The sequence below is a fragment of the Festucalex cinctus genome, chromosome 13 (assembly GCF_051991245.1).
Source record: "Festucalex cinctus isolate MCC-2025b chromosome 13, RoL_Fcin_1.0, whole genome shotgun sequence".
NCBI lineage: Eukaryota > Metazoa > Chordata > Actinopteri > Syngnathiformes > Syngnathidae > Festucalex > Festucalex cinctus.
The window spans coordinates 15,567,813-15,585,895 of record NC_135423.1 but is presented as its reverse complement, the minus strand read 5'-3'; the positions used below and the strand labels follow the sequence as shown (position 1 = coordinate 15,585,895).

Genomic DNA, 18,083 nt, shown 5'->3' with positions numbered 1-18,083 from the left:
ATTTTTATATTTTTCAGTGCTGTAATGTACAGAAACACAATATTGTGTGTGTGTGTGTGTGTTTTTTTTTGTTGTTGTTTTATGAGCTAGATTATTTTATTTTATTTTTTTTTAAATATTGTGAAATTTTGTATCGCCAACCTCCCCATAATATCGTGATAATTATCGTATTGTGACCTTCATATTGTGATAATATCGTATCATGATGTTTGGATATTGTTACATCCCTAATATATAACTTTAATTACTTTTTAGCTTGGAACCCATCAAAGCTCACAAATCTGACAAAGTGGTGAGCTGTCTAGTCAACTATACTGTACACATATTCACCCACACAGTAACTGATTTTGGTGGTTATGTTACATAATGCTTGCTATTTTGCAGAACTAATCACATCAAACATGCAGACTATTTTGCAGTGTCTATAAACCATGTACAGTATCTTTGAGTGATAGCTAAATCGGTTTCTGTATTACTGGCCTAACGGACCAGCAAGGATTCCTGATGTGGTTACCCAGGAAACATGGGCGGGTTTCCACAGCCAACTCCAGCAGCTAGCGATCCAAAGTGCCATTCTTTGTGCCTTTCTTTGGTCTAGTTTGGTCTTGCGCCAGTATGACGAGATGAAGAGTATGAGATGGTGTTTGGCTGTGGAATGAACCAAGTGCAGATTGCTGGCTGTGACACAGATACATATGCTTATAGCTGAGTTGAGCTTGAAGCAAACTAATTCATGATCACAACAAACAGACGCACTGGGTGGCTTCTTTTAAGAAAGACTCAAAGGGTGTGAGTTAGTGTGTGAGCACGATTCCTTCTCTGCTTCTACATCACAAGACTCTGCAAGATGTAGCCTGTTTATTACTCCCACTAAGTAAAGTCTGTATATTGGCAGGTCATTTTTTGCTAGTTAACTAGCTGTGGCTTTGTAGCATACTGACAACATCATATCTTATAATGTTAACTTGCATTTGATGAATGAACAAGTGACGAAAAACTGGAGAAAGTGATGACCAATGACTTGTTTTCCACCATTTTTGGTCTTGAGAACAAATTTTCCGAAATCAAACTATAGGCTATAGCCTATAGTAAACATTTACTTTTATGCATGACATTTGATTTAGTCTGTATTTCAAAGATAGCATTCGTCTGTTTATAATTGAATCGAGTGACCCAGTTTGTCTTATTATAGCATGCTGTATTTTTATGCAAATTAATGCCTACAAGAAAACATACAAACTTAACGTCCCAGCATTTGCAGCTTGTGATTGTTTCCTCCCTCTCTCCATCAGGACACTGTTGTGACACGACAGCATTCTCTGGAATATGCTTTGTCTCCATGGTAACAAGCCTCATGAAGACCCAGAAAAATATCGGGCCAAGTTGATCCTTTTTTTCCAACATACCTGATCCTGGATGCCAGGGATGAAAATTTGAATAGGAACAACAAATTATCCCTGAGGTTCCACTACCCCGAATAATGGCAAAAACACAACTGTGATTTTTCAAGGTGGCTGTACTTTATTGTCTGTTTTCTCTGGATCATGCTGGAAATATTTAAATGGTCCCTTTAAACCAAGAGTTTAAAAAAAAGCTGGATAATGGAATTCATCAGATTTTAGTTATCTCTTATCCATTATGTTGTGGATATACACATCCAATATTGGGGAATTTTAAAATTTGCTGACCAACGGGTCATAAAGGAGTTTTCCACAAGGACAAGGATGCACCAGCTCTTCAGTCAGGTGCTGGGCCAGAGGGATTTGTCTAGAGCGGGGGATCTGTTTTCTCTGGAGGATGCTGCCATTGAAGACTGCTTGTCACAGGCACTGGACCAGATCAAGTCCATCTCTTGCTCACCGGTTAGTACGCATGCCAAATAGTCTTCTTTGTTTCATTAGTTTTGCCACCTTAATTCAAAGACAGCACGTGTCTCATACAGGATTATTTGACCAACGACAATGACCAGGCAGTGGTAGAGATTTGTATCACACGCATCACCACTGCCATCAGGGAGACGAGCTCCATCGAGAGGCACAGCACGGCCCTGGTGGGTCTCTGGGAGTCGTGTCTGGAACATAACCTCACGCCTCAAGGTGACAACACCGAGGACACGCCGCACACCAAGATAGCCTCCGACATTACCAGCTGCATCCTGCAGGTACACGCACACACATCCATGCACATACAAACACAGACACATATATACACAAATCGTAACTCAAACACAAGTCAGCTCTACAGTCATGCACCTGCACGCTTTACTATGTGGTGTGTTCTCTCTTGCTCCCTCAACAAAATGTGTTGAAATAAGTTCAGTGTATTCAAGCTGACTGTAGGAAATATATGCTTTGATCAGTAATTATCTGAAATTAATCATGCATAATACATGCTCCTTTGGTATGCTACTTGCCTAGAAAACTGCAGCAGTGGCACAGTGTAATAATGTGCTACACAAATTGAGATTTCTTTCAACTGCATTGCTTTAAATAATGCAAAAACAAATGTAAAGACGTCAATTATAAAACTTAACAACTGATTTTAAACTATTTAGCACAGTGGTGGCTGGTGGACTTTTCGGCTTGGGGGGCACTATAATAATAACAATAATAATAGTAATAATAATAATCCATCCATCCATTATCTTGGCCGCTTATTCCTCACAAGGGTCACGGGGGGTGCTGGCGCCTATCTCAGCTGGCTCTGGGCAGTAGGCGGGGGACACCCTGGACTGGTTGCCAGCCAATCGCAGGTAATAATAATAATAATAATAATAATAATAATAATAATAATAATAATAATAATAATAATAATAATAATCACCATCATCTATCTATCTATCTATCTATCTATCTATCTATCTATCTATCTATCTATCTATCTATCTATCTATCTATCTATCTATCTATCTATCTATCTATCTATCTATCCATCCATCCACTCCATTGTAATTGGGCTGGCAGAGATTGAGTTCATCTTGGGCTCATTAAATTTATATCTCATAAGCCTGGCATTGTAACATGGCAATTTCACACACAGTATTTCTTTTATAACCTAAGAGTCCTGACTCCCTGATGTAATTGTTCACTTGCCTGAGTGACAATGTGAATGATTGTTGTCTCTATCTGTGCCCTGTGATTGAGGAGCGACCAGTCAAGGGTTGAATCTGCCTTTCGCCCAAAATCAGCATGGGATAGGTTCCAGCGCCATGTGACCTTGAACAGTAAAATGGTATAGAAAATGGATGGGTGGTTGGAGAAATCACCTAAAGAGAATGAGAGATTAAAAAAAATAAATTAATTAAAAAAAAGAGCGCCATCTAGTGGGGCATACCCAAGCTGAGTTACCCTTGAGCCTGTACATTCCCACACCAGAGCCCCACAGCTACATGATGTAAGGTCAGATTCTCTTTTGTTCTTCCTCCTATACTCGCTGTGGGAATAAGAATGTGCTTAATACCCTTGTAATGAGGCAGTCTTAAGGACACGCACACACTCACACACAACTGACAACTCCTGGTTCTGCTGTCCAAAGTCCCAACAGCTATCACGGGATCTCTTCAGCTTCAGCTGCTCTTTCATTTTCTTTACCCTCTGACCATCTGTCTTCTCTTTTGTCCTTCTGTTCTCACTTTGACTTGCTGTCGTTTCATCCGCAGATGCTCGAACTGCCATCTTTAGAGAGGCAGACAACTAAACACTGAGCATTCAGTCAGGCATTGATAGCACAGCAGGTTGTAACATGCATCGCACACATGCACACACAGTGTACAGTAATGGCTTTCACCCTCCATATATTGTACTCTCACGAAAGAGCTGTGTGATCTACAGTACTGCGTCATTGTCAGCACTAGTGTTTGACCTCCTGAATGAAACGACCAGGTGAAGGTTAATTTAAAACAGACCAAGAGGTACGTGTTTCACCGACTGTCCCACACATTTGAATAGATACCATTTTGAACTGTAAGAAATGTAGTTTCAAAGGGATTCTTTTTTTTCTCTCAATAAATCGAGAGTGCATGTCTTATCCTTCCTCATAGGGTTGTGGGTTTCCTGGAGTCTATATCACAGTGGGTCAAAGGCAGGAATCAGTACACCTTGAATTGGCCACCAGCCAATCACAGCATTTCTATTATGCCGAATGCCGAATATGTATAATTTCGATTTCGCTGCCTGAAACAGCACCCTCTAGCTAACGTTGGCTAGGAAAGCACTATGTACATGAACCTTGTCCTGCCTGCTCATTGTAGTACAATTATTGCACATTGAAAAGCATGAAGTCCTAGGACCAACATAACAGAATGTTTGGTTGGAGGGGGGGGGGGGGGGGGGGGGGGGGGGTCACACTTCCAGGCATCGGGCTGTCTGAAACAGCACACCATATCTAACTCTGCCTAGGAAAGCACTATGTACATCAAGCTCGCCCCATCTACTCATTTTATGTAATGTAATTTATGATTATTGCAATTCATTTATTAATTGCATTTTATCTGGAAAAAGTGTTTGCTATCTATCATATATCAAACATTTATCTATGTACAAAAATGCAGTTTCAACGTTCAAAATGTGTATAATTTAATTTGGTCTTGAATTAATATTTAATAAAATTAATATTTAATAAAAGGAATAAAACTTCAGCTTCAAGCCCATCACACACTTTTGGGGTAAACTAAAACAGAGATGTTGACTCTGGTCTGCTGTCTGATCTGGATGAATGGACAAACATTTCAACACTCTCCACAATCTTGTGCATCTTTAATTGTCTTTTATTGCAGGAATAATGCTAACATATGTAACATGTTAAACATATTTCTCCATCATGTCACCAAGTGTATTATACTATTTATGCATCAGAGACAGATCACAAACTCATGCACTAATAACCTTAGCCATCTCCATTTCACCAGTTGAGGGCGCTAGCACATCTCTGTCCACCTGCTGCTTCCTTTTGTTGAAGGGTCTTTCTGCAGCGTTTCCCCTTCAGAACAGGAGGCGCATTTGCTGTCTCGTATGTGGACAAATGGAGACAGTCCATATTAATGCAGATGCTTAATGTCACCCTGTGGTAGTTGAAGTACTGCACTATAGAAGTTATTCTTCCAAAATAGGTTGCTATTAAAGTTCAGTCCACACATTGATGATGTCATTAGAATGCTGTCAAAATATTAATTCTCTGTTTATGCCCGCTTATATTTCTTTCTTTCTTTCTTTCTTTCTTTCTTTCTTTCTTTCTTTCTTAGCTGTTCTGAGTCTTTCACATCACATTTAACATTTTAACATAAAAAAAAATAAATAAAAATGCAAGCACATGCATCCAAATTTAAGTATTCTTTGTTGTAACCTTTAATATCGTAATCAGAATCATAATCACCTTTATTGGCCAAGAATGTAGAAACTAACAAGGAATTATCTTCAGAAGTTTGATCCACACTGGTATTTTAGCAACAAACAAATATAACACAATTAAGCAAAATAATGTGACCAATAGTGCATACCCATACTAAAACACAAGTTTTAACTGAGTGTACTTTATGCTTTTGTTCCCTCATAATTATGTAATCGATCTGAATTCAATTGAATCTGTTTAGTTTGTATATTAAGATCCTACATTGTAATTTGTAACCCCTCACATTTTTTTTCATGTAGATGTTGTTTGAGCCTCATTGGAGGTCTGCCATCTGCACTCACATATTTTCGTCACATTCCAAACTTTTACTATATTCGACTGGTGATCGTCGATTTGCTTGTTCCGTCATTCTCCTCTCTCTTTGTTCGCAGAATTACAGTTGTCCGTCAGTCATGGTGCTGGCTGTCCCGGTGGCGGTGCGCTTCCTGCATAGAGGAAACAGAGAGCTGAGCAGGAACATGTCCAGTTATCTTTCGCTGGCTGCTATGGTCGAGATCGATCTACTGGCTGAACATACGGAGGCCATAACTCTCAGCGTGCTTGCAGGTTGGACAGTTCTCACAGTATTATGCTGAATGAAATATTGACACTCACGCATTCTTTGATTATGATGGTGCATACATAGGTGTAGAAAATATGCCAATTTTTGTCATTTTTACGTTTAGGAGTGAAACTGAATGCAGACATCCCAAAAACCTAAAAAAATAATAAAGTAAAATAAAAATGGACATGTGTTTTTCACAGCATAGCGACAAATTTAGAACGACTACACAACATAATAATTATCACAGAATTCTGACATTAATGAATGAGTAACAGGAAAGATACACACATTAAGCAAATCTAATGACAAAAGATTGTATATTCTTAGTCCTAAATATAATACTGTTCAATATATCATGCAATCATTAGCCACAGTCATGTATCCATATCCCTCCATAGACTTACCAAAAATGACCTGGCTGCAGGTTCCCCTTAATTACAAGGTTAACATTCAAATAATGTCACCCCACAATGCCACTTATAGCCCTTTGTTAATGCATATTGAATCATATTCGGAATCTTAATTTTAATAAAAAATTGCCAAATCTCACCTCAATGTACAGTACTACCATGTGATTATAGCCAGCCAGTGAAAGTAATGTTTATGAAATATGTGTATGTCTATGTCATACTTTGTCAGATTTCTTGTCTTAGATATGTTTAAATGGAAATGTACTCAGGTTGTATACATTTACGTTCATGGCCCTGCTGCATGCACCGTTTGCCACTCAGTCATGATCTGAAGAGGAATGACTAGAGAAGGGGCTACAATATATTTTAATGAGTTTTTCATTTGAATGTGTACAATTTACATTTTATTTGTGCTGTATCAAGTAAATGCTCTGTCAGCTGTGATGTGGTCGTGCTGAAATCGTTGACCCCGGGATAACACTCTAATGCTTTAAACGGGAAGAAAGCTGAGTGAGAAAGAAATGAATGAGAGGAAACTGATGCCAAAAAGATCTTATCGATAAAATTGCATAAAAACCCGCTGGTGCAGCTCACCGGGGGTGACAAAGTGATGGTGGTCCTTTTTCAAGCCAGACCATGACACAACCACACAGTAGACAGATGAGGACTTTAAAGTACTAATTCCGAATTATGCTTTTTTTTTTTTTGTGCTGTTGCACCAGATAAACTGAGCTCTGACGTAGTTCACTCCTGTGTTGCTCCTTAATGTCAACCGTCCTTGGAACGGAACGTAAACAGCGCAATGTAAACACAGGAATGGAAACGTGCAAAACACGTGCTTACACATGCAGCTCATAGAAGCAAAAACAGATTACCTCTTTCTTCAGCAGCAGTGTGTGAAGGACGTATGCTAATGTAATGGGTGAGGTGAATGATGGAGTTTGTGATATCTTGGTTGCATGAGTACATTTTTAAAATGTCATTTATCAAGCAGGACTGCTCAGCTAAGAAACACGCATCTATCCTACTTTGTCTTGAGAGGCCGAGACCAGGAGGTTCGAAAGTTCTTTGAGTGTTCAGTTTATTGGCTTTTATTATTTTTTTAAAGCTTCGTCCATCATATTTGCTTTTAACTTATGTCATCCAGAATTCTTTGCTCTTCAGATAGAGGTACCATGTAATGTGAGCTTGAGAATTAAAAAAAAATAAAATTTATATCAAGGATATTTACTTTCCATAGAAGAGGTCCTTATAATAATAATAATAATAATAATAATAATAATAATAATAATAATAGAATTTTAATAGCATTTTAGTCTGTGATAGCAGCATAGACTTGACTTGACAAAACTGTATAATAGCCTAATTATTTTTCATATTATGTAATAGTTTACAATAAAAATACTACACTATATTTTATATTGTATTATTGCCCTGTGAGCTGCAATTGGATGATGACCAATTCAAGGTGCGTTCGCTCTCGTACAGTCAGCTGGGTTTGGCTCCAGCTCACTCCTGACCCAAAAGAAGATAAGAATAGTATAAAAAAAAAATAATTAATCAATCAATACCTTTTTACACTATTTTACTATTTTTATTCCTGTACTTGCTTCGTTTTTAATCAATATCTTTTGAAAACCCATCTTTTAGCCACAAAAGGAAATGTTTCTCTCAAAAACCAAACACTTGGGCAAACAAATACACTGTTATAGGTTTATTCATACCACATACTGCGTTCAAAATACATTTATATACAAAATACATTCATTTTCACCCGTTGACATTTCCAGGGAAACCATATTCAATTAATATACAGCATTCTACAAGACAATTTAACTCACAAAAGACCAGACCTTGTAAACATTGCCCTCACATATATATACATGAAAAAAAATCTATCTCAAATGACAAATAAAACAGTGTAACTGCATTACAAAAAAATCTGATAAACATATATTACACTAAGTGTAAAAAGTACGGGATGGGCTGACATAGCAGACAGAATGGCTAATATGAATGTAAACACGTTGATGAGTACAAAGCAATGCAAGGGAATGACTGAGCTTGGTGGTGAGAAAAGTGAAAGAAAATGGAACTGTGCAAAGCAGTTATTTCTAGAGCTGGCTATGCTTGCAGGAAGCATGCACAGCAGTTTTCTCACTCACAAGTATTGGATAGATCGCATGTTGCATCGCTCATTACATCGCAAATCTCTTTACACGGTACCTCTTAATGACTCTATGACTCTTAGTTTAGGAACGCAAATACCAAGTTTGACATGCCAAAAAGATGGATTTTGCCATCTATGACAAAACTAGGTAGACCAAAATGACACAACATTTTCAATAATAGTAAAAAAATGGTGCTACAATGAAATTGATTATTATTATTTTTATATTTTATTTTTTTATTTTATTTTTTTTTAATTTCTGGTTACCCTCTCTTGTGTCTGCTGAGTTCTTTTATTTATTGGCTCAGAAATTGCTCACTTTCACAATGGACTCTTTCTTTCACCCTAATTAGGTCTTTGGTAAACATTGCTTGCAGCACGTTTCCTACTGCAACACGTTTCCCAAGATGAATGCTTGACAGTGTTTGTGTGTTGCAGCGAGCAGTCAGTGTGAGAAATGGCCTCAATTGAAATAATTGTGGTACAAAAATAAACATTGAAATATTTGCACAAAGTGAAAGTTTCCTCAGTTTTAGCATGAGAGCGATTACAAAAGTTTGTGAGAGGCAAGGACAATGCTGATGAATGTCAGTGGGTCTATTTTAGTTGATGAATAGAGCGCCTCCATGTGGCACCATCTCCGTCACACCCCACGCCACGATGTTCCCCCTCTGCTCGCATCCTTGGCCCTCTTTCAAAGCCATCTGGGAAATCATCTCCTCCGGCAGCACTTTGTCCCACATGTTCACTCCTGTCATTGTTCCTGCGAATGCCAGCTTGGGATCGAACCCTGCCTCAAACCCTGGCACCCCGTTCCCGCTGCTGCTCGGGGTCAGAGGGCAGCAACCGTTCCTTTCCTGTCCCAGCTGGAGTGAGCCTCCGTCTGGCAGGATGTGTCCTTCCGCCACTCCCGGTGTGGAAGCAACCTTTTTCCCACCTGCCCACAAAGATGCCAGGCCCTGCTCAGAGGACCATGACCCACATAGGTGGAGCCATTCGGTAGGACCTTTTGGCTTGGTGACACCTCGTGCCTCCACCAGGTGAGTCTCTCCTCCTATGGTGAACAGGGCTGAAGTGTGGCTGAGCAAGAGTTGGATCTCATAGGGGTTGCGACGGTTACCGTAAGAGAACAGAACTGTTTTGTTGGAGACTGCGACTGGCTTCACCCACAGACAAACGGTGAAGGAGGACAGTGAAAGAGGGACATCTGGTATCACTGAAGTGTAGATGCGACGGGAACGCATGGGGAACAGGATTGCCATCTCATTACCTGCGTGACAAGAGGGAGTAATAGAGATCATGAAGGAATGACTCAATCCTCTGATGATACACAGTGTATACTATATTCACATATAGCACTTTATGGCAGTTACAAATGGATGAATGCAGAGGGGAACAAAGATCAATTTCATGAAGCTGAAGAGGTCTCTGACACACCCGAGTAAGACTATTCTTCACATGCATTAAAGTTACAAAAGATAAAAAAAGATAATGACAGTTTTACTGTTTTTAAATGAAATGGATCATTAACAGCTGAACAGGCTTTACTTGTTAATCAACTTAGAAGATAAATGAAAAAGTAGCGCATTTGATGGGGCATAACATGGGTGAAGAGAAGAGGTCAAATCAATCACTGGATGAGGGCAACATTTGAATCATTTTATATTATCATACATTTTGATGATTTGGATTTGATGTTAAAAGAAATGTGACTTTAGATTGAGCTCTGCAGAACCCCATGTAAAACAAGTTAAAGGTAAATTTGTGTTCTCTGACACTTGGTTCTATATTTTGACATAAATTGGCATTTGCCAACTGAGGTACACATTATTTGTGGAAATATGTGATTAAAATCTTATCTTATTCAATTGAAAATAGAATTTTATGGCTAAAATCCAAATTTAGATGGTCGTTCTCTCACAGTTCTCTGCCACTCTTGTAATATTGGTGAAAGAGTACATTTTGGACATACTGGGTGTTCTCATGATGATTCCCATCTGGTTTGGTTTATCCCCAGGGTTTGTGGTGTGGATTTATCATGATGATCTTGTGATCGCATCTCCCTCTTGTGCATTATAGCCTAATCCTTTCATTAATTCAAATGGAATAATTCCAGGACATAATGGAATCATGTTTTTTTTTTCTTCTTCTTTTCCTTCAGTGTTTATGCAGTGACCTACCTATAAAAGAAAGTTTGGACTGAAACCATTTGAAAGGTTTTTTTGTTTTTTTTGTTTTTTTTGTTCATTGTCAGTTCAGTATGGTTGTTGTTTAATTTCCAAATGCTTGTTTGCTTGTTTTGGGATGGAGATTGTAATTTTCGAGTGTGCACTAAGTATAAATATAATATGCTATGTTTAGGTACCAGAAATAACTTGAGTGAAGATGAACAGTGCTGAAAAGGTTAACCATACTATATCAACAGACACTACTGTCAGCAAATCGAAAAGAAGGGCCCGGAGACAACAAGGCATTGAGGAAATACATGAGACGTGAGATTAGTCACTGACTGCTGAGAAATAAAGGGGGGTTCTCATTATTGGATTTGAAGAATGACCTGAATGTGTCAAGAAACTTGCTCTGAATTCAGATGTCAAGTAAAAAAAAAAAAAAAATGAAGACAAACTCAGAGAGAGAAATTAGGACAGATTCTGGTATTCTAAAGGAGAAAGATGAGACAACTGACAGTTTACCTGCAGGCAAATGTCTGTGCCGTGATGAACTTAGTACGTCCTGGATCTCCATTCTTGTCTGCTGCAGCACAGCCAAAGCTGCCTCCCAAGCGACTTCCTGTGTTGTGACCTCCTGCTCTCTGTGACTAGCTCTTCCACCCTGTGGAAGTTGCGATGTTGCTTTCGCACCTTCTGGGTTGTTGAAGCAGCTCGTTTCTAGCTTGCCAAGTCGGGTCGCTTGGCTTCGTGTGGCCGAGAGAAGCTGTTGTAGCATCGCCTCAAGGTTGTTTGAATTCCCAACAGAATTACCACCAGCATTGGGAATGTAATCTCCGAATTTTAATCGTTCAAGGGATTCCCGTAGTCGTCCTTCCAACTGCAAGGCCATTCTCCTTCCGGCTGTCTCCACTGCAACCCCACAGGAGCCACCATATTGGGCCACAAACCTAGTCAACGGAAACAACATCAAGGATCAGAATGGACTAATCGCAATCCATTATGACTAAATATAATGACGCTATAACTTTTGGATGACTCAAGTGATCATCACTTTGGAAATTGTAAAATATCAGATGTTACTCAACAGGATCCGGATACTTTTTGTCAGCAGAACCATTGTTGCATAATCTCATTCAGTCATCCAACTGACCTGAGTATTTCCCCACGCAGAGACCCCATCTCCACTTTGACGATGTCATCGGCGTACTGGAGAAGCATGTTCTCCCTCATCTGGCTATTCTCCAGCATTGAGAAGATTTTGTCCCATTTAGTGAGGTCTGGAGAACTACAGGGGGCAGCACTCGGTGTGGCTAGAGAGAGACAACGGAATGAGAAAATACAACTTAGTTAACATGACAAATTCCTCCTGCAAATTTGATAGTTAAATGTCTTTTGTATTTTGTCTTGAAGTACAAAAAGGCTTGTAGAGTGGAACAAATGGGAGTATGTGGGTCATTTGTTTTCTACTTCTGGGTACCAAAAGCACTTTGAAGTTGGGAATGACCTAAGTTAATTGTCTGACATCGAGGGTGTGTTAACCGTTGGCAAGTTTTGTTTGGTTAAAAGGAATTCTGGTGATCATCCAAACCCTGGGCTGCACCAAACAAATGGACCCAGTCAGCTTTAAAAGATGGTCTTGCAAACACTCTGGTGTGGTTGAGGTCCGCTGAGCAGAACTGTGAAAGCCACATGGATCCGTTTTGACATGACTACGTAAAGCATTTGGAAGGCAGACAACTGTAAAAGTTACAGAGGTGATTGCCCACCCATCATGAGTAAAACTACAGTACGCACCCACTGTAATCTATCGGGAGCTGCACCTAATTAACTCATTCACTCCCAGCTGTTTTACTGCATTTTGATTGATTTTGCAAGGCCCACAGAATATTGTGTTCTATTTGTTAAAAAAACATGGAACCTACCAAAAGAAGGTTTAGCATCTCTTCTTTCATTAGGAAAAAAAGTATATTTTTATGTTTCCGTTTTGCAGCAATTAGCATTGGAATATAGCTAAGTTTAACCATTATTCACAAATCTGTTTAAAACAGTGGGGAAAAGAGTTTTTTTGCAACATGGCCCAGGTTGATCTCTTATACTCTGCTGCCACCTGCTGGCCGTTTTTGTAACAACTACCTTGGATTCAAGCGTTCTCTTCAGTTCAGAGGCTGCATCAAAGCTCTTCTGTTTGCTCTAGCATTAAAAAAAAACCCAAAAAAAACGTATAAATACGTCTTTGGGAGCAAATGAGTTAATATAATGCTGTTTGGCTGGGAAAGATATGACATTTTCAGTTGATGGACGGATTACATGGAAATTCAATCATATCAAAGCCAAAAGCTAAGAAGAAATGCAGCATTGGGGGCACGGATTAATTAGCTAACTGTTAGCTAGCAGCACAATCAGCATTAACTTCTAAGTGGTACAAACTTCAGGGTGAAAAGTTTTCTTTAGTTCTCGATCTTTGGGATGTTTTGAAGAAATTACATCTCATATTACACCTGGGAATTGTTTTGAATGGCGTCCTCCACCCAGCAGTTTTTCCATGCCTCCTCCACGCTAGCGACGTAATTCCTTACTACCTCCAGATTGACCTTAAACGAATCTGCTTCCTGTAGTTGTAAGTCAAAGGTACGTTTCAGGGTGTTGAATTCCGACAGAGAGAAAAAACCCTTGAGGCATTCTGCTCTGGCTCCTTACAGTGACTTACAAAAGTAGGTCAGATAAATATTTGTAGTAGGTTTCAGTGGGTCTGTGAATGAAATTACATAATTTTGATCTTCAACTCATTGCATTATTATTATTAAATTATGGGGTTGAGACAGTTAGCAAAGGTGTGCTTAAACACTACATTCCCAGAGAGGTTTTAGTGTGTCTCTGGTTAGAATTCCTTTCTTCAATAATTTCACTGTTTTCTTGTAGTGTGACCAGTTTTTCTTCTTCATTACTTGCACTACTAATAGTCTCATAGTACACTAAATTATATTCATTCAGCTTTATAAAAACTAGGTTGATCTTGGAACAACGTTTGCTGCTGTTTAACTGAGAACTCCCGCTAAGTTTAAATCAACAAACATGCAACATGCAAGCTGTGTGTGCGTGCACACGCACACACGAGATCACACTAGCATTACGTTCTAACATCTGAGATAGTGTTTTCTGATTTTTATTTATTTATTCATTTGTAGGGGTTCTGTTGAACTTCCTAGTTGTTCTGATTTTAAACCAGCCTTTAGCTTCTTATTCTTTTTCCTTTCGTTGTTTTGTGCTCAATAGACGGATGGATAGATCGATGTATAGATAGACAATAGATGTATGGGCACTTTTTTTTTTTTAAGTACAATAAAAATATAAAGGGAAGACTCTCTAAAATATAACACAAATAAATGAAAGCTATTCACTCTTTGAAGACATCTGACAAAATCGTAATGGAGAGTTTAGATGTAGGTGTTTGACAAGCAACACCGCCCCCTAGTGGCATTTTCTGGGTATTGTTAGAATTGATTAAGTGTTGTATATTAGCCAATCAGTTGAAATGCACCATAAGATCTTCAGATTTGTGATTGCTTTGTTGCTAGGTATGACTTACACATTCAATTCTCAATTCAAGGTTATTATTATTATTATTATTTATTTATTTTTACAATTTTCTTCTTTACCACCACTTGTAGTTTGTTGGCACAAATAGCTGTTGATAAAGATATTAGCCTGTTCTACTTCGGAGGCTTTTTTTTGTTTCTCCAAACATTTTTGGTGCAATTTTGGATCTTTCACTGTATTACAATCTGTAATCTAACCAGCAATATAATTCTAATCTATCACAAAACAAATTACACAGCCCTCTTATGCACACTATATACTAGTAACAGCCACTGCTGTAACATAATGATTAGATCTGAATATGAAAAAACAGATTCAAATAAAAGCCCAACTGGGAAACACATTAAAATATGGAATTCATTGGGGAAAGTGTAACACTTACGTTCTGGTGTCTCGTCCTCTGTGATTTCGTTGTAGTAGGTGTCAGCATAGTTGACTTCGATATCGTCGTCATAGGTCAGAGTCAGACACACACACATCGACCAGGCACCCACTGCCAGAGGGAGCCTCCAATACAACATGCTGCTCTGCTGTGCGTGCGTGTGTATGTGTATGTGTGGGTGAGTGTGCACAGGTGGGCAAATAAAACAGATGTGTGAGGAAAATGTCTTGCCTCCTTGTGTTTCTCTCTGTTTTTGCGTGCATGTGAGGAAATGCTCTGTCGGTCACCGTGGTCCCCTCCGGTCTCGCGCTTTCTACGGTCCACCACTCTCTTTTTCAAGCGCTCCCTCCCTGATACCTCATGCAACTTTTGTTCCTCCCCCTCCACATCCTCCCCCTCTTCCTCTCTACCGCTCCCATTCTTTCTTGTTAAATGCTGAGCAATCCTTGGCAGGAAGCCGAGCGGTGTCGTCTAGTCCAGCCAGCTTCAGAGTCAAAGAATGGGCCTTGTTGAATTCAACTCACGCACAACTTGTTTGTTTTCAATTATTCAACGGCATTATATATGAGAGCTTAACATTGACTTAACTGTATTTGTCTATAAACTGTTGGCATGCAAATAAATCTCCTGAAGGTCATTGCTTTAATGAAACATAATTACAGGTTTTACATCAGTTTATGGGGAGATAAGCGACTCACTATTAGGAGCAAGGTATGCCTTTTACTATTACTTTTAACTTTAGAGATGATATGGTCAGCACTTTGGCCCCCATCCTTTTCATTACTACTGATAATGATTTTTATGAAATACTGTTTTTCAGAAGAAAGGAAGGTTGTAAATACTTTCTACTTGAGTTTGGGCCAAAAACTGTAAGTAATCTCAGATGTCAACACAAATTTTACAGCGATCTTCAAATTAGACTTTCACCTTTTGGGGAAAAATAGTTATCAGTGACACAAGACTTCAGAAGCCTTATTATATTAACGGTGGTTGGCATAATTTTTACATTTTACATCAGAGTATAGGAAATTTTAATTTTGGAATGCCTTCACTCTGTCCTTCAACTCTTACCTTTAAAATCTGTACACCTTTTACTTTGTGTTTTGACACTATTTTTTGTTTTCACTCTAGCTGCATGTGGTCTCTCACCATATAGCAATATGCAGTCTGGCCCCTCCCTCGCTCCACTTGGTGTGCTCAACACACTGTGTGACTGAAATTCCCGTTGGCCCCAATCACATAAGGCTTTTATAAAAGAAAGATGGGACATGTTTAGGATTATTTCTTAGGGAAAATTGTGTCATAATACAAACAAATTGGAAGTCGACAACATCCGACAAAGCACTGTTTTTATATTACCAATTTTCACTCATTTGTGGTACTAGTAACATACAGAATGTGTAAAGGGAACCTTTATTCTTTTTCTCTTTTTTATGAAGTAATCCAATTGCTGAAGGAAGTCTGTCAAAAGATATGATGCAACCATTGAAAACGTGTATTATTCAATATTGGAATTTTGTGGGTCATATTTAGTTTATTTGTGGACGTTTAATTCCACAGGTTTTTGCACAGTGTGGGCTTTATCGAATAGCATGAATTTCTTCATGGAGTATTTTTTTTCAACCCCATTACACAATTATTGCACATTGAGAGAAATCGAAGATAATTGTTCCATGTAACATAAGTTTTTTCCCTACTTTTTTTTTTTTTAGCCTGCCTGGAAGAAGTCATGTATGACTCTATCTTGTGGTACGTTTTATTTCATTTCATGCTGCATTTTAAAAATGATCACATTCAAATAAAACCAGAGCATATGCCTAACTCTCTTTGTGCTGTTGAAATGTGAGCAGTGCCCCAGCCTGAGAGCAAATACGGCAAGGCAGTGAGTAATGCGTCGTTGGAGGTAGCCTCTATGTCGTAATCAGATATTACTGCCGCTGTAGCGACTCACACACAGGGAGGAGGGGAAACAGGTAATGGAAGAGGAGAGAGAGATTGATTTTTGCCCCATGCAGAGTTTGTGTGTGCTTGTGTGAAAGTGACACCGTTTTCTAAATGAATTTTTAAATGGTTTCACTGTTTTCTGCTGTTGGTTATGTATATAGCTGTAGGGATTGTATGTTTCTTTATGTGTGTGTGTGTGCTTTTGTGTGTTCAGTGTAGCGGATGGCCCTAATGACTTCCTCATGGGATTTGAAGATTTGGCGGCTTTGTGCAGCCTTTCTTTGTGTCTTCTTAGTTGCGTCTCTTTGCATATTTGTTTATTGTACCTGCTCATTAGCTGGGTGGAATAAAATAGTGGTTTCATGATCTACCATGAATTTTGTTGTAAATGTTGCTGTTTAATTGTAGTTTACGTTACCTTAGAACAGAGGTGTGAAACTCCTTTTTTTTTTTTTGTGCCTTGGAATATCCATTATCCAAATGATGCATCGACTTTGCCAATGAGATACATAAACTAATACTACAGTACTGTAAAGTTCAGATTCTTAAACTTATTTTTGTCGCAGTATTTTGTTTAACAGTATTTTGATGTGGCACTTGCAGATTTCCACTTCAGTGTTGCTTTGTGCTGTTTCCACTTGTGTTTATTTCTTACAGCAAGTTTGGCAAATTTTGTACTCATATTTGTACGCTATATAATGTACGTGCAGCATAAAAAAAAGTTCTTAATAGACAGAATTTTACTGTAATATTATTCGAAAGAGGGCGGCACGGTGAATGGCTGGTTAGCACTTTTGCCTCCGTGAGATCGAGTCCGGGGTTCGGCTTTTCTGGGTGGAGTTTGCATGTTCTCCCCGTGCTTGCGTGGGTTTTCTCCGGGTACTCCGGTTTCCTCCCACATTCCAAAGACATGCTTGGCAGGTTAATTGAACACTCTAAATTGTCCGTAGGTGTGATTGTGAGTGTGAGTGGTTGTTCGTCTATGTGTGCTCGCCTACTGCCCGAAGCCAGCTGGGATAGGCTCCAGCACCCACGCGACCCTTGTGAGGAAAAGCGGCTAAGAAAATGGATGGATGGATGGATGCATGGATGGATGGATGGATATTATTCTATAGATGGGAGAAGCAGCTCAGATTGCTGTAGAAATGTGTGCAAAAAAAAAATATATATATATTGCCTCCTTTATGTTGCAATGGCACATCCGACTCTTCTCTTTTGCACAATTTGAGATTTAACATAAATTGTTAGGCTACTTGCTGTTGCAGTCTCATACGCAGCAATCGAAAGTCACAGCACGTCACTCTCGCTATGAATGTGTAAATGAGATGTTGGAAACATAACAAAATTTTTCCTTTACTTCCTGACAATGCTGACTCGTGCTGAAATGATGGAAAGTGGCACTAAAAAACAGTTTTCATGTTCAGTCACTGCTGACTCAGCAGTATGAAATGCTGACTCA

The 18,083-nt window shown here is 39.0% G+C and overlaps 2 protein-coding genes across 4 annotated transcripts in view; one reads left to right on the top strand and one right to left on the bottom strand.

Moving 5' to 3' along the window:
- The window catches only part of veph1 (ventricular zone expressed PH domain-containing 1), a 68,736-nt gene that overhangs the window by 9,837 nt on the left and 40,816 nt on the right, over positions 1-18,083 (top strand). For all 3 annotated transcript variants that reach the window (XM_077541290.1, XM_077541291.1, XM_077541292.1), the window contains exons 2-4: positions 1,293-1,862; positions 1,943-2,161; positions 5,778-5,952. In XM_077541290.1, coding sequence (XP_077397416.1) covers positions 1,725-1,862; positions 1,943-2,161; positions 5,778-5,952 — 532 coding nt within the window. In that variant the 5' untranslated portion in view covers positions 1,293-1,724. The remainder of the gene's footprint in view (positions 1-1,292; positions 1,863-1,942; positions 2,162-5,777; positions 5,953-18,083) is intronic.
- On the bottom strand, positions 8,068-15,006 carry ptx3a (pentraxin 3, long a). The gene is made up of 4 exons (XM_077541257.1): positions 14,681-15,006; positions 11,852-12,011; positions 11,224-11,648; positions 8,068-9,800 (listed from the first exon to the last, which is right to left on the bottom strand). Exons 1-4 carry the CDS (start codon positions 14,817-14,819, stop codon positions 9,133-9,135), a joined length of 1,392 nt encoding a protein of 463 aa, XP_077397383.1. The 5' UTR covers positions 14,820-15,006; the 3' UTR covers positions 8,068-9,132.

Coding starts and splice junctions, on each gene's coding strand:
- ptx3a (XM_077541257.1), bottom strand. CDS start 14,819: ATGTTGTATTGGAGGCTCCCTCTGGCAGTGGGTGCCTGGTCGATGTGT. Junction 12,012..14,680: donor AGAGGACGAGACACCAGAAC/GTAAGTGTTACA, acceptor GTCTCTCTCTAG/CCACACCGAGTGCTGCCCCC. Junction 9,801..11,223: donor GCACAGACATTTGCCTGCAG/GTAAACTGTCAG, acceptor CTTGTCACGCAG/GTAATGAGATGGCAATCCTG.